General features: G+C 37.7%; 1 protein-coding gene across 5 annotated transcripts in view; it reads left to right on the forward strand.

Moving 5' to 3' along the window:
* The window catches only part of tafa4b (TAFA chemokine like family member 4b), a 61,201-nt gene extending 49,593 nt beyond the window's left edge, over window positions 1-11,608 (forward strand). For all 5 annotated transcript variants that reach the window (XM_051122134.1, XM_051122132.1, XM_051122133.1 and 2 more), the window contains 2 exons: window positions 6,560-6,684; window positions 10,147-11,608. In XM_051122134.1, coding sequence (XP_050978091.1) covers window positions 6,560-6,684; window positions 10,147-10,158 — 137 coding nt within the window. In that variant the 3' untranslated portion in view covers window positions 10,159-11,608. The remainder of the gene's footprint in view (window positions 1-6,559; window positions 6,685-10,146) is intronic.
* Window positions 11,609-14,568: the final 2,960 nt, after the last annotated feature.

Consider the following 14,568-nt stretch of genomic DNA (forward strand, 5'->3'; position numbering starts at 1 on the left):
CGAAAAAAAAAAAAAGATTTCTAAATGAAACTACCATTTGAAAGAATCAGCTGAATGAATGAATGACATTCATTTGCCGCGATCTGGTGGTTTGGTTTCATATTTAAAAGTATCATTGCATTTTCCCCAACATTTCTAATTAAACTTATACAATTATTTATGCATTTAAAATTTTGCATTGTAAATGTATTTATAGAGAATATCTGTAACTTAGTACAGATTGGGGGATTTGTGATGTTTAATACATTTTTATTATGTAAATAATTTTTTTTTTGCATTAAAAAAAAGTATCGTTTTTTGTTTGTGTATGTTGTCGATTATTGTTTTTAGAAAGAAAATCAGAACTGGCAAAAATCAGTATCGGCTGGTCACACTTGGCCAAGAAAATAGCAATCGGTGCATCTCTACTAAAAGCCCTATTGGGATTTTGTCGAGGGAACCAGGGTGATGTACAAAAATATGCTCTGTGATGATGGTTATCAAACAAGTTTCTCAAACACGCCCCCTTCTGTCATTGGTTGGACAAACAAATAGCCCCACCCCAAATGCACATCATTGGTTGAGACAGTGTTGCTGTGTCGGGATGCTTAAATGAATAGATCAATGTTTGATGTTCAAATTTATGTACAAAATATGGCTTATTGACTAATATAAACACAAAACTCCTTAAATTTGCAAGCACACAAGTTGAAATGCTGATTGTTATTCCTGTTGTCTCTCATTGTGACATATTGTCACATTGACAATAGTGGAAATGTTTGTGCGTTTGTGAGAGAAAGTCTGCATGATTTAGAATACTTATGATTACCACATGCTGGGTTTCCCCACCAGGCCCACTACAACATGCCACAAACCCCAGTGCCAACAATTACAAACACAAACAAGAAGAGACAGACAGTGAGACACTTTCTCAAGATGTCTGACATGCTGTTCCCATCCCATCTTGCTCTCTGCTTTTCCCTCTCGCCAGTTTTTTCCAATCTGTCCCCCTTTCTCTCTCTTTCCCTATGTTCCTCGCCGGCGTCTTCTCCTGCAGTTTCCTCAGCCGCCACATGATGTCAGACACATTTCAAACACAGCCCTTTCATACCTCCGTAATGGAGGTAGCAAATATATTTCTGTATCCTGGATAGTCTCTCACATCTGTCTAAATCCAACACGGCGCTATACAGGAAATCAAAGCTTAAATTAGTACCTTCATATCCTCAGATAGACTGGAAATAGAAGGACCATCAGCGTCTTGCAGTTGTCCCTGCCACTTCAGCACTAAAAGTGAGAAAAATCCTTCCAAGTATGTGGGCTTTGGCCAAACTCTATCCAGTTAAATGCCTAAACGGTGGAGCGAGAGATTTGGTGAGGAAAAGCTGAAAAGAGGTTCAGACAAAGGTGTCCACAACTGGAAACCTAAAGCCATTTAACTCCAGAAAAGCTTTAGCAGCTCAGCTGGCCTTTTTCTTTGGGGAAGTTTCAAATCCTCAGTCTAAAACACCTGCTTTGTCATGTGCTATAAAATCAGAAAAATTCTTTTTGAACAAATGCTGTTTCAGGTTCTTAACCTTACTTTTCAACTTTGATATTCTGAACTGTAATTTATTTGTGTGATGGCAAATCTGAATATTCAGCAGACATTTCAGAAATCATTCTAATATGCTGGTTTGCTCCTCAAGAAGTATTTATTAATATTATCAATGTTGAAAACTGTTGTGCTGCTTGATGTTTTGGTGGAAACCATAATGCTTTCTTATTCTATGATGAATAGAAAGTTCAAAAGAACAGTGTTTGTTTAAAATAGAAATTTCTGTCTTTTGTAATATTATAAATGTTTTCTGTCACCTTTGATCAGTTTAATGGATACTTGCTGCATAAAAGTAATAATTTCCTTTAAAGGGGTCATTGGATGCTCATTTTCCACAAGCTGATATGATTCTTTAGGGTCTTAATGAAAAGTCTATAACATACTTTGGTTAACCCTTTTACCTTGTCAAAAACAGCTATTTTCACAACGAGCTGTTTCGGTGCATGCTTCTTTAAATGCTAATGAGCTCTGCTCACCCTGCCCCTCTTTTCCGTGGGGCGATGAGCAGTTCTCTGAGAGACTGTAAACTTTAGCCGCGGAACTTGCTAACTAGCACATTTTTAGTAAAGGCGATTTGCAAAGATGCATAAAAAAACCTTAAACTCACTTCTTCTCACATTCTTGTCTTTCCCTGCTCTGGCACTGAAACAATGGTGGACAGTTCACAGCTCATTCAGGGCACATCAATGCTAAAAAGGCCGTGTCAATCATCAATCATGGGCGGGGCCTTGGTCTGTGTGATGTCACACAGCCAAGAAGCTGAGAATGGCCTGACGGGATATTATTTTTGGACTGTTATAGGGTGGATGTATACACACACTGCCAACATGCATTTCTGTTCAAACAACTTGTTCAAACAACTTGTGAATTTTGCATCTGATGACCCCTAATAAAAAGTCTATAACATACTTCAGTTAAAATTTCTCAATGATAGTGTAACAACACCCTTTTCACCTTGTCAAAAACAGCTCTGTTCACAGCGAGCTGTTTCGGTGCATGTTCCTTTAAATGCTAATGAGCTCTGCTCACCCCGCCCCTCTCTTCCGTGGGGTGATCAGCAGTTACCTGAGAGACTGTAAACTTTAGCCACATTTAGCTCCGTTTAGCTGCGAGACTTGCTAGCTAGCACATTTTTAGGAAAGCCGATTTGCAAAGATTCATAAAAAAACCTTATACTCACTTCTTCTGTAGGTGAAGCTGGATCACAAATGATTCGCACAAACATAGACGCATTTAGGTAGATCCCAGGACGCATTCCCTTCAAAAACAAAAGTAATCTACTGCGTCTTCAGCAGCTCAGATGTCGGGAGTAAATTGCGACTGCTATGTTCATTATTACATCCAACAACAATGCTAAAACGGCCTTGTCAATCACCAGACGTGGGAAGGGCCTTGGTCTGTGTGACGTCACACAGCCAAGAATCTGAGAATGGCTTGATTTGAGAAAGAGGTTTTGATTTATAGAGATTAAAAAAACAATGAGTGGATTTTTATCTTTATAGGGTGGTTGTGTACACACTGCCAAGACACATTTATGTTCAAACAACATATAGAAGTGAATTTTGCATCCGATGACCTCTTTAACTCTCTGTTTACACTTTTGCGTTTTGGTCAATCGGATCACAAGTGGACAATGGAGACACATATCCATTTACAGCTGGCATTTAAATCCGTCTCTTCTTTCCACTTTCAACCACTTCTGACCAGATTACCCCAGTGGTGCTGATTACGTCAAGAGGAGAGTGAATGGGTGGATCCCTCTGTCGGTGTGTCAAAACACGTGCGGGAGGGCTAAAGTTATCACGCACCAATATTAATATTAAGCTCAGATAGATTTCATGTTCGCAAAATTAGAGAAAAGAGAAAATGTGGAGAGCAGCCGCTTTCATTTTAGCTTTCGTTTGGTGGCTTTGAGACCCCGCAGAACACTGTGGATGCGACTGCGCACATTTAATGCTCATTGCAATAAATTGCGACCACTATTGATTTTGAACCGTCAGTATTTGGTTAGGCGGAGAGAAGGCACTCTTTAGCAGCTGTTTGAACGCATTTGACCACATGCACATCTACACCATGAAAGCAATCCGATCAAATGTGTTTTTGACCACATCTGGATGTGGTCGAAAGTGGACAAGCTCAAAACGTTTTACACCCTGTTTAGCGTTGTCCACTTGTGATTAGATCAACAAAAACACATGTTAATACCAGGTGTAAACAAGGCCTAAAATGCCTAAAAGTAGTATAAATATATTTTAGGACTTGGTAGTTTGGGACCGAACTATGATTTACTGTTCTAAACTTCTAAACTAAACTTCTGTTTGTAGTAAATTAAAGAAAAATATTAGTTTGATCAATTTGTCTGATAATACATTGGATAACGGAGTTGAAGAAAATGTGTGTTTAATGTGAATTTGAATCATGACTGAGCTCTCAAACAGAAGCAGACACCCATGACCAATATGTATTTTCACAGCAGTTGGTTTTGGGTGCTAACTCAAAGAATACACTCATATTGTTTGTTTAGTCTCACAACACACTCACGCTGACAAATTATGGAGAGCTCTTGACGGTAATGAAAACATCGTTTCATAAAGTTGCCATTATACCTAATAATGCCCACATTAATGCTAATTATGCACCCACTGATTTTCTGAACCACTGCAATCAGACATTAAAACCGTGGGCTTCACACAGACAGAAAGACACACACAGTAGTTACTATATGTCACTGCGTTTGCAACTGCTAATTTTGTTGATTTACAACAGCCTCCTTTTGCTATACTGTAGCCATCCTGCTCTCCAAATCAACAAACACACACATTGTATGAACCCCTGCTTTCATGTCCCGCCTCGGTGTAAGGCGTTCACTCACGATGCTTGAGAGGATTTGCGTGTGTTCCTTTGCATAATTCCATGTAAAGCTCATTTTCGCTGTGTATATCCTCTCTCTTTCTATTATTGGTGACAATGGGCTTGTGAGCAGCTCTTTCATGGACACACTCATCTCAATGAGCCTCATTTGAACAGACTATTGATTGGCTTCTCAGAACTGGATTTGGAGTGAACCGGCCTTGCTTGGAAGTGACACGAGAGAGCTTGGACTGCCCAGAGGACTTAGAGCAGAGTAGAAAGGCTGTTTTCAAATGTATTGTCTTGGTAAAATCTTTTATTTGGGTTTGATAAAGACATTAATGCTTAAGGTGTAAAGCTTACTGTACTAAGGTGTAAAGACAGGTACTCTTTTGTCAGCCGATGATATTTCTATTTTGTATTTAAAGGGATAGTTCACCCAAAAATGAAAATTACTTACCCTCAAGCAATAGATGTGGATGACTTTCGTCTTTCAGACGAATACAAAATGTCCTGGCTGTTTTTAAGCCTTATAATAGCAGTGAATAGGTGTTGAGATTTTGAAGCTCAAAAAGTGCATCCATCATCATAAAAAGTACTCCAAATGGCTCCAGGGGATTAATAAAGGCCTGCTGAATCAAATCAGTGTATTTGTATTAGAAAAAAAGGTATAGCGTAAGCTCCAGTGGCTTATATCGAAATCCTCCACGATTTTTCTTTACAAATTTTCTTGTACTTCTAATTCATGACCCGTGTTTTGTTCTGCTCTCTCCTCTGTGGTTCTGTGTTCGTCAGTTAGCGGAAGCTAGAGATTACCGTTTATAAAGTTAAAATGTGAATATTTTTTACACACAAATGCATCGATTCACTTCAGAAGGCCTTTATTAACCCCTCAAAGCTGTGTGGAGTACTTTTTATGATGGATGGATGCACTTTTTTGGGCTTCAAAATCTCTACATCCATTCACTGGCATTATAAAGCTTGGAAGAGCCAGGACATTTTTTAACACAACTCTGATTTCATTCGTTAGAAAAGAAAGTCTTATACACTTAGAATGGCTTGAGAGTGAGGAAATCATCATTTTCATTTTGGGGTAAACTATCACTTTAGGTTAATATTTTAATAATTAAAAAATTCTCTGATGTTGGTTAATGATCACATGACGTACAGATAAGTTAAATATATTGTTTTTATTTTAGAATTTACTACAGTTTTAGAAAGCCTGTGCACACTATAGTCATAAGTAATTTGTCAATTAATTTGTAAACACTGTTGCTTTAAAAACATTTCATGTGGTAACTTTGGCTCAACCAGTGGTGTTCATTTAAAGTTGGACTACTTAATTTCATGTGATGCCACTTGTGGTTCGGCAGTTATATACCTCTTAATTAACATTTGATAGCAGAAGTGATTCTATATCTGAGAAGACATCTTGGGTATACCATGTAGTTATGTTGGAGAAGCTGTTTTCGATGTACCGCTATACAGAGTGAATGACGGTGCATGACTTCCTGTGCTATAACACATCAAGGTGGTTGCAAAAAGGATGTTTTTTTTTCACACTGTTACCTTTTTGCATGGTGTTAACAAGAAGTTATTCAACCTGTGCTTCAGCAGGTGTTTGTTAGTGAGAAAGTGATTGTTGTTTCTTTATCTTTCATGTATTTTACTCTATGTTTCACAGTTGAGAAGTAATGAGATCTGCATTAGTCATCTCGGTTGTTTTACTTGCCTACACCTGAAATATTCCATTATTACAGCTTGTTCAAGCCAAGGACGATAACTATGGCTAGAAAGTTTTAATATCAATTTATGAGAAAGCACAGTCAAAAGCCACAGTTATAACAACTGAAATCACTTCCAGAATAATTTTTTCCAGCTGATGACAACTTTGTGAATAGGCCTTTATTTGATGGAATTAGAATATCATTTTATTATTTTGATTAATCATTTTGAATTTTTTACAGCACAGAATATTCTTTGCTCATTTAGTGCATTGTCTCCATTTAAATGTGTCACTTTAGATGAAAATTCAAAAAAAGCAATGTTCAGTGATTCATACAGTAGGAGATACTCTGAAGATAACAATGTTGAGAGTAGTTCAATATTATATTTTCCCCATCTCTTTTTCAGCTTCCATCGTGCTGCAGAAGTGGTGGTGCCAAATGCACCCATGTTTGGATGGCGAAGAGTGTAAAGTTCTTCCAGACCTGACTGGTTGGTCCTGCAGCACCGGTAACAAAGTCAAAACCACCAAGGTGAGTGGACCAGGTGAATGCGAGTTGCTTTTTTGTGGTTTATTGCAAAACTCACTTTTACATGGTGTTCGCATATAAATGTGTCTTAGAAGTGAGTGGACATAACCTCCCTACAATGATACAAATACATTCACTCTTTTTTAATCCCCAAAAAAAGAAACAGTGTCAATTATCAAGCCGTTTTGATTTTCTGAGAAGTATGATGTCATACTGCTCAGGCTCCACCCACGACGGCTCACGGACTGTCCCGTATTTGCATATTTCCACCCTCAGCCAGTTGTACACGGTCCGCATTTTCTTTTTGATAGTAATGCGCCACCAAATACACAAAAATTGTAAGAGGGGGCGGGTGAGCAGTAGCTCATTATCATTTAAAGAGACATGCACCGAAATGTGAACAGGGCTGTTTTTGACAAAGTAAAAATGGTGTTGTTTTACACAACCATTGAGGAATTTTAACCAAGCTATGTTGCAGACATTTCATGAAAACCCTAAGGAATCATAACAACTTGAGGAAAATAGGCATCCGATGTCCCCTTTAAGGAAATCAGGACCACACTGATTAAAGCCTGGTTGCAATCTGCCACCTGCTACATTCAAGTCCTAGAGAGCCAGGTTGGCACAGAGAGTATCTTCTGCTCATGGAAAGAGGGGCATCTGAGAACCTTTTTGTTGCCATAAAAGTACCTTTTAAACAGACTTTTCTAAGAGTTACTATATATGCCATCAAAACGCTCCCTAGGAGTATTCTCAGAAGACGTCTCTTTGAGGACCCCTTCTCCCAATGCCTTTTTCTCAGGCAAACCATTCTTCAAAGCAACGTTTTGTTGAGGCCTTACTTTTAAAAGAGGCTTCTCTGAAGCTCCTGAGAGTACAAGAAGGGATATGTTCTAAGATAAAATTGTCACATTTCGAGTTTTGTACAACAATTAAACACACCTCTTCAAATGTTCACTTGTTTTATAGGCACATTATTGCAGGGACACAGTGTTTGCACTTCTTTTTTTTTAAAAACTGGTCCTACAGTACATCCCTAAAGTAAGTTATAGGCAGACACATCACTCAAACTTTCTAAAAGAGACTTAATAAAGAATAAGCAAGGCTTGAAGATATATAAAATTGCAGAGTCACTTCACAGAGTTTGTGGCTCAGCAAAAAAATCCCAGAGGACTTCAGTCATACAGAGAAAACTTTCAAAGGCCGAAGGAGAATTTTCAAAAGCCAAGCCTAGACAAACATGCAAAGACAACATTGTTGGTCCATGCTAGCTTTGAATTGAAAAAGGCATAAAAGCAAACTGCAAAAATGACTCATTTGCATTTAAAGACATTTTGTGCACCAGCTCATCTTCATATCTGAACCCAGTATTCAAGCTAAATATAGATTAATTGATCAGGTTGATACAGAAAGTCAGTTATTAAAAAACAAAAATGCACACCTCATAAATCAAAATAAAAATGAAGAAAAGAGATGTGCTTCTGTTTGTTCGGCGAATGCAGTTTTGTGCAGGTGTGACATACCGGTGAAGTGTTTGTAACATAACGGTGTCTGAGAACACACAACTGCCATAAGAATAATTGCTCTGAGTTATAAAGTAACAGCAGAACATCTGTTGTGTTCATTAAAATGCATTATGGCTATGAGCTCCGCTGAGACTTTCAAATTAAGAGTCCTAATTAAATTGGTAAGAGGGAGAGACGAGAAATGAATGACGGCTCTGGGTTTTCATTCAGAATTAATGACTCTGTTTATTGAGTCCATTATTGGCTGAGTTGACTGTCAGTGGGCTAAGCCCCGCCTTCTGCCACCACAGGGGCCAATGGGCTGTGGTGTGTCACAGATGGGAGGCGGGAGGTTGTGTCTTACTCCAGTGAGCATTAATTCTGTATTTAATAGCAGTGGAAATGGAACAGTAACCAGCAGGCTTCAGCGCACATGTCACAGGAGATTGTGGCGATGAGCCAGGATACATATTGTGTTCTCTCTCTGTCTCTTTCCATCTGCCTTCTTATGTCTTTACATTCTCCTCCTGTACCATCCGCTTAATGTCTGTCCTTTATGTTTTTATTATCCTTCTCCACTGCCTGGCTTTCCACTGTACAGTCGCCGTGCAGCTTAATGTCCCGTTCCAACACTAAAGCATCTAAGAGTGCACATTTGAAATATATACAATTTATCAATATACAAATATATATTAGTATGTGTGTGTGTGTATACACTGCCGTTCAAAAGTTCGGGATCATGTCTATCTCATAAGAAGTCTCTTATGCTTATCAAAGTTTTATTTATTTCTGTGATGCAAAGCTAAATTTTCATCAGCCATGGAAGTGTCAAATGATCCTTCAGAAATCCTTCTAATATGCTGATTTACTGTATTATCAATGTTGGAAACAGTTGTGCATCTTAATATTTATTTGGAACCTGTGATATTTTTTTCAGGATTCTTTGATGAATAAAATGTTAAAAAGAACAACATTTATTCAAAATATAAATCTTGTCTAACAATGTAAGTCTTTACTATCACTTTTTAATAATTTAACACATCCTTGCTGAATAAAAGTATTAATTTCTTGCAAAGAAAGAAAGAAAGAAAACATTTACAGACTTTGAACGATAGTGTATATCATTACAAAAGAACTTTTTAATGTTTTATTAATCAAAGAATCCTGAAAAAGTATCACAGGTTCCAAAAAAATATTTTTTGGATATGTCCGTTTCCAACATTGATAATAAATCAGCATATTAGAATGATTTCTGAAGGATCATGTGACACTGAAGTTTGGAGTAATGATGCTGAAAATTCAGCATAATATTTATTAAAATAGAATAAATTATATTTGAAAGTATATTAAAATAGAAAACCATTATATTAAATTGCGATAATATTTCACAATATTACAGATTTTTTTCTGTATTTTTAATCAAATAAATGCAGACTTCATGAGCAAAGACTTCTTTTAAAAAAAAACACACACACACACACACACACACACATATATATATATATATATATATATATATACACACACAATTTATAAATCAACGTATTTACTATATACATTTTTTACAGACTATAAAAAATGATTTATTTTGCATATCATTTATATAAAATAGTATACATAATATTTAGATAAAATAAAATAGTAATATTAAAAAAGATCATTGTATTAAATTTCATTATACTATTAGTATATGTATTTTTATTTATATGTATTTTTTATTTACTTAACATAAAACCATAACATAAATCTAACAAAATCCAGGAGATTTATTGTTAAAGCAAGATTCATTAATTAAGTAAAAAAAAAAAAAAAAAAAAAAAAAAAAAATATATATATATATATATATATATATATATATATATATATATTTGCAGTGTATTTGAAAAACCATTTTATCTAAAACATCTCAAAATAAAAATGTCATATAATGCTTAATCTACCTTTTCTTTTTTATTCTTAGGTCACACGATAGCAAGAACATGGCTGCCCTACCAAGAGGCCCAGGACTCCTTACCAAGCCCTACTGGAAAAGGAGACCCTCTTGTTTAAGACACTGACATTACAGAGGATTCTGTAGATGTGAAAGATGGACAAACTCATTGTAGACTATAGGTGGCCACCTTGCTTTGACAGAAGACATGAGGATGGACAAGGATCTCTGTATAAACCCGACTGAAGATGCTGGACACACAGGTGCTCATGTGAGAGACTGCATCTGTCAGCCGAAAGTGACTTTTTGGATTTCCACCGGCTTTCTTGTGCGTATGCGTGTGCATGTGTGAGACAGATTATAGTACGTGGGACTTGTAGGACAAACTGTGGACAGTTCAGACCTGTCTTGGAACTTGTGTGTCTGTAAGTGTGTGTTAGTCAGGTTGATGATGATGAGACAGTAGTTTAACACTGTTTATCCGCTTCCAAGCACACGGCAAACTTTATATTCATGAGTAGGGTGGGGATTGCTTTGAATGTGTGATTCTCAAGTTATCATCAATTTGCTCTTCTGGGTCAAGTCATTACCCTGAAAATATTTCCTTTAAGTCATTTTGCACTTCTAATTAGAGTTGCTGAATAGCATCATAACGAATAAAAAATTCATGGGTGATTTTTTTTTTTTTTTGCAGTAGATAAGATCATATGGAGACGTTCTCTGTTTTCTAGTCTTTTACTATCAGTGTAAGATGGAATTCACGAGAGAAACATTTATTAAGCTTCCTTCCACAAATGCAAAGTAGAAATGCAAGTGATGTAGTCATCAGTAAAACAATGGTAAACCGCAGTAAAATACAGCTCCTCTTTGCTGTAAAATATTACGTAACGTGAGCTTTACAGATGCAATCCCCTTCAAAAGACTTTTAAAACTGACAGCTGGAAAAAAACATCTATGTTACTCTGTAAAAAGATCCACTTAAAGGTGCACTAAGTATTTTTACTAGATTTAAAATCTGCATAAATTAATAATGCTAAATAAATGCTGGTTACTTAAAAAGTAAAAGCTGTTTTATTCTACAAATGGCACAATGGACCATGATGCTCGCCAAATACAACTCATTGGCAACCCATATTACCAGAGGGGAGTAAGGGGTTGCCAAATCTGCATAAAAATGAAACAAAAATTTTTGCAGTACATCCACGCCACGAGTTGGCAGTATAAAGCTCCAGCGGTCTACCAGTGAAACATAACCAGAAAGTTACTTAGTGCACTTTTACACAAGGATATACAGTATCTTGTTTTTAACTTTGTTTTCTGGTTTAACTGTGAAGCTCTCAAAAGTACTCTGTGAAGTTCTGAAAACAGGCTAGCAATGTGCTGACTGAGATAATGAACTTGTTTAAAGATAAGCTCCGATGTGAAGAGGCATAACTCGTGCCCAATACTGCAACGTAATAAAGTTTGAAATAGAATCAGCTCCACCATTCATCATTGGCTTTCTAATCTCAATTCCTCCACAGACTCTAACCGAACCTAAAGTTGAATTCTGAACTCTAATCGGCTCTTTTTGTTGGCTCTTGCTGAGCATTACTTTTTCCAGGGTTGGATCGAACGTGCAGAAAGGACGCTGTCCATTGCATCTTTATCTCTGTATGTCTTTCTCAGGCCTCTGGTGGCTTGTGAAGTGTTGAATGAAGTTTTCTCTCTACAAGACAGCCCTGTACGCTAGGCTCGCCCTGGGCCTGCCCAGACGTCTTCCAGGCTTCAAAGCCCCTTCAGACTCCAACCGTCTGCTTTGTGAGCTGTGATGAATGTATCAGAACCACTGTGATTCCAGTGTTGAGCCTTGGGAGAAAGGGTCGAGTGCCATCTCGAATTCTCATTACTGAAGCCCAGGATACCGCCAGCCCTCTCTTGGGATGGTCCAGGTGTATTTTTAGGTCTGTTGCTATTGGGAAAAGCTCATCCTGTTCTCGCTTCAAGAAGTGCACATTCTGTATGATGACTGAACATTTTCTGCAAAGGTGTATCTGTCTGCATATGTTTGTGCATGTGTTGTGTCAGGACATTCTCCAGGGAAGCAGAAAGCTGCTAAATCCTGATGCAGACAGAATGAAGACCCGAGAGGCCGCTGTGCTCTGAGGATGAACCTGATGCGTGGTCTGACCCAACATTGCTTTTGGTTCAAGAATCAATATTTGAAGACAATTTCTGCATCACTCCCTAGTGGCCACGGCCTGCTGTTGCAGATTCGGTCTGTCGCTGAGAGAAGAAAAATGAGATGAGAATCGCCAATAGGTCAGTAGACGTAGTTGTAGACGTGTTCGAGTGGTATTGGCACATGTGAGTCTATAATACGCACATAATGTATTTATACACCCTCTGTTTGCTATACCTCTAAGTGCTTTAAACAGCCTGGGAGGAGACGTGCCGTGCACGACCCACACTTTCGATTGGCGGATCGATGTTCTGCTCTGCCGGACGAGCCTCTCGTGAAAATAAAGTAAAAGAGAACGCCGATGACTGTAAGATTGCAGGCAGATTTCATAAGAGAGTTCACTGTTTGTGCTCAAATCTCTCGGCATCCCAGGAGCCCACTTAAACAGTGGCTTGCTCCATGGGGTGGCACGTTCCCAGCGTTCTCCTCAGCAATGAAAAGAAACAAAACCTAAAGCAAAGATAAACATAAGCCGTGCTATTTCTACTCTGGCTGTCACCCGTTGTCGAGTTCAATTTATATTCGCTCGGAGTGCAAATTTCTTACGGCTGTGTTTGTGTAGAAAGCGAATTGAAACCTTGATATAAACAATTGATTATCATGTGCTATGAGGGAACCGTTGTAAACACAGGGACTGGGGAATGTTTATTACAAAACTGAGCACACATGCTGAATCGTCCCCAAACTCTGAATGTATTTGAATGACATTCCCTTCATATCCAGTTCTCAAGAATTCTCCATTGGCACCGCTGTCACAATACAATTTGTCAAAGTGCTACAAAGCATAAATAATCTATGATGTAAAATGCTTAGATTGAATAATTTATGGATACTAGACTATGAAATAATGAAAAGTAAGTATGAAAAGCAAATGACATCTCGTCTAGTCTTTGAATTAGAATGATGTGCTGCTTGCTTTGACAGCTGAAATTAATTACTGCATATGACTACCAGCTACAAAGTATTATTGCCGTTCCCGGCATTCGGAAGGAGATGTACAACTTGGATTTTGAGGACACTTGGAAAGGGTTTTTCAAAGATAAATGACATTGCAGTTTGGTCTGAAGACATTGGGTTTTGACGTATGTATAATGATTTTTAATATTTAAAGATGTTCTAGATAAAAGTTATCCTGGGTTAACTATTAACGATTATGAACAGAAAAGCAAACTGCACAATATTTCCAGCATTTAATGGAGTCATGACATTGTTTTTTTATTATTTTAATATGCTCCTTGAAGTTTACTTATAATGTTAATAAGGCTTTTTTTTTTAACAAAATAATTATTTTCAACCCACATTCTGACCCTCTGTCTAAAACGACTTGTTTTTAAAGGAGAACTCCACTTCCAGAACAACAATTTACAAATAATTTACTCACCCTCTTGTGATCCAAGATGTTCATGTCTTTCTGTCTTCAGTCGTAAGGAAATTATGGTTTTTAAGGAAAGCATTTCAGGATTTTTCTCCATATAATGGACTTCATTGGTGCCCCGATTTGAACTTCCAAAATCCAGCTTCAAAGGGCTCTAAACAATCCCAGCCGAGGAAGAAGGGTCTTACCTAGCTAAACGATCAGTGACTTTAAAAAAAAAAAAAAAAAAATTTGTATACTTTTTAAGCACAAAAGCTTGTGTAGCACAGGCTCTGGGATGCGCGTCCATGATGCAACGAATTAGTGATGGGTCGTTCTTGAACGATTCCTTCATTTGGAACAAATCTTTAATGTGACTCGGAAAGAACAAGATGTCTCGGGGAGTGATTCGTTCAGTCGCGCATGCGCAGCATCCTGTTAGGTTCTGTACTGGAATTAGTTCACCTGTTTCGAATCTTCGGGTTTTTTGAGTGGTTCGTTCATCTTATGGGGCTGTCATGTGATGCTGATTTTGCTAAAATGAACGAAATGACTCGAAAAAGATTCGTTCATTTTGCTGAACAAGACTCAAAGGTCTGAGTCGGTAAAATGATCCGAACTTCCCATCACTACTACGAATCACGTCTAAGTTAATCATCTGTGTACTCTGGCTCAGAAAGGTATCTTATTTTCTCTTACAACTTCAGAATCGTCCGACGTCGTTGTAACTTTTTGTTTGTAAACAGCATTTGACGTACTTCCACTTTCTTAGTCTTTGCGCTTTCGCTTTGTAATCACTGAGTCTAGTTCCACGTGACCTTTCGGCGTGATTCAATAGTACATAGTGTCGTGAACGCGCATCCCAGAGCCTGTGCTA

Source organism: Labeo rohita, chromosome 11 (genome assembly GCF_022985175.1).
Source record: "Labeo rohita strain BAU-BD-2019 chromosome 11, IGBB_LRoh.1.0, whole genome shotgun sequence".
Lineage (NCBI taxonomy): Eukaryota > Metazoa > Chordata > Actinopteri > Cypriniformes > Cyprinidae > Labeo > Labeo rohita.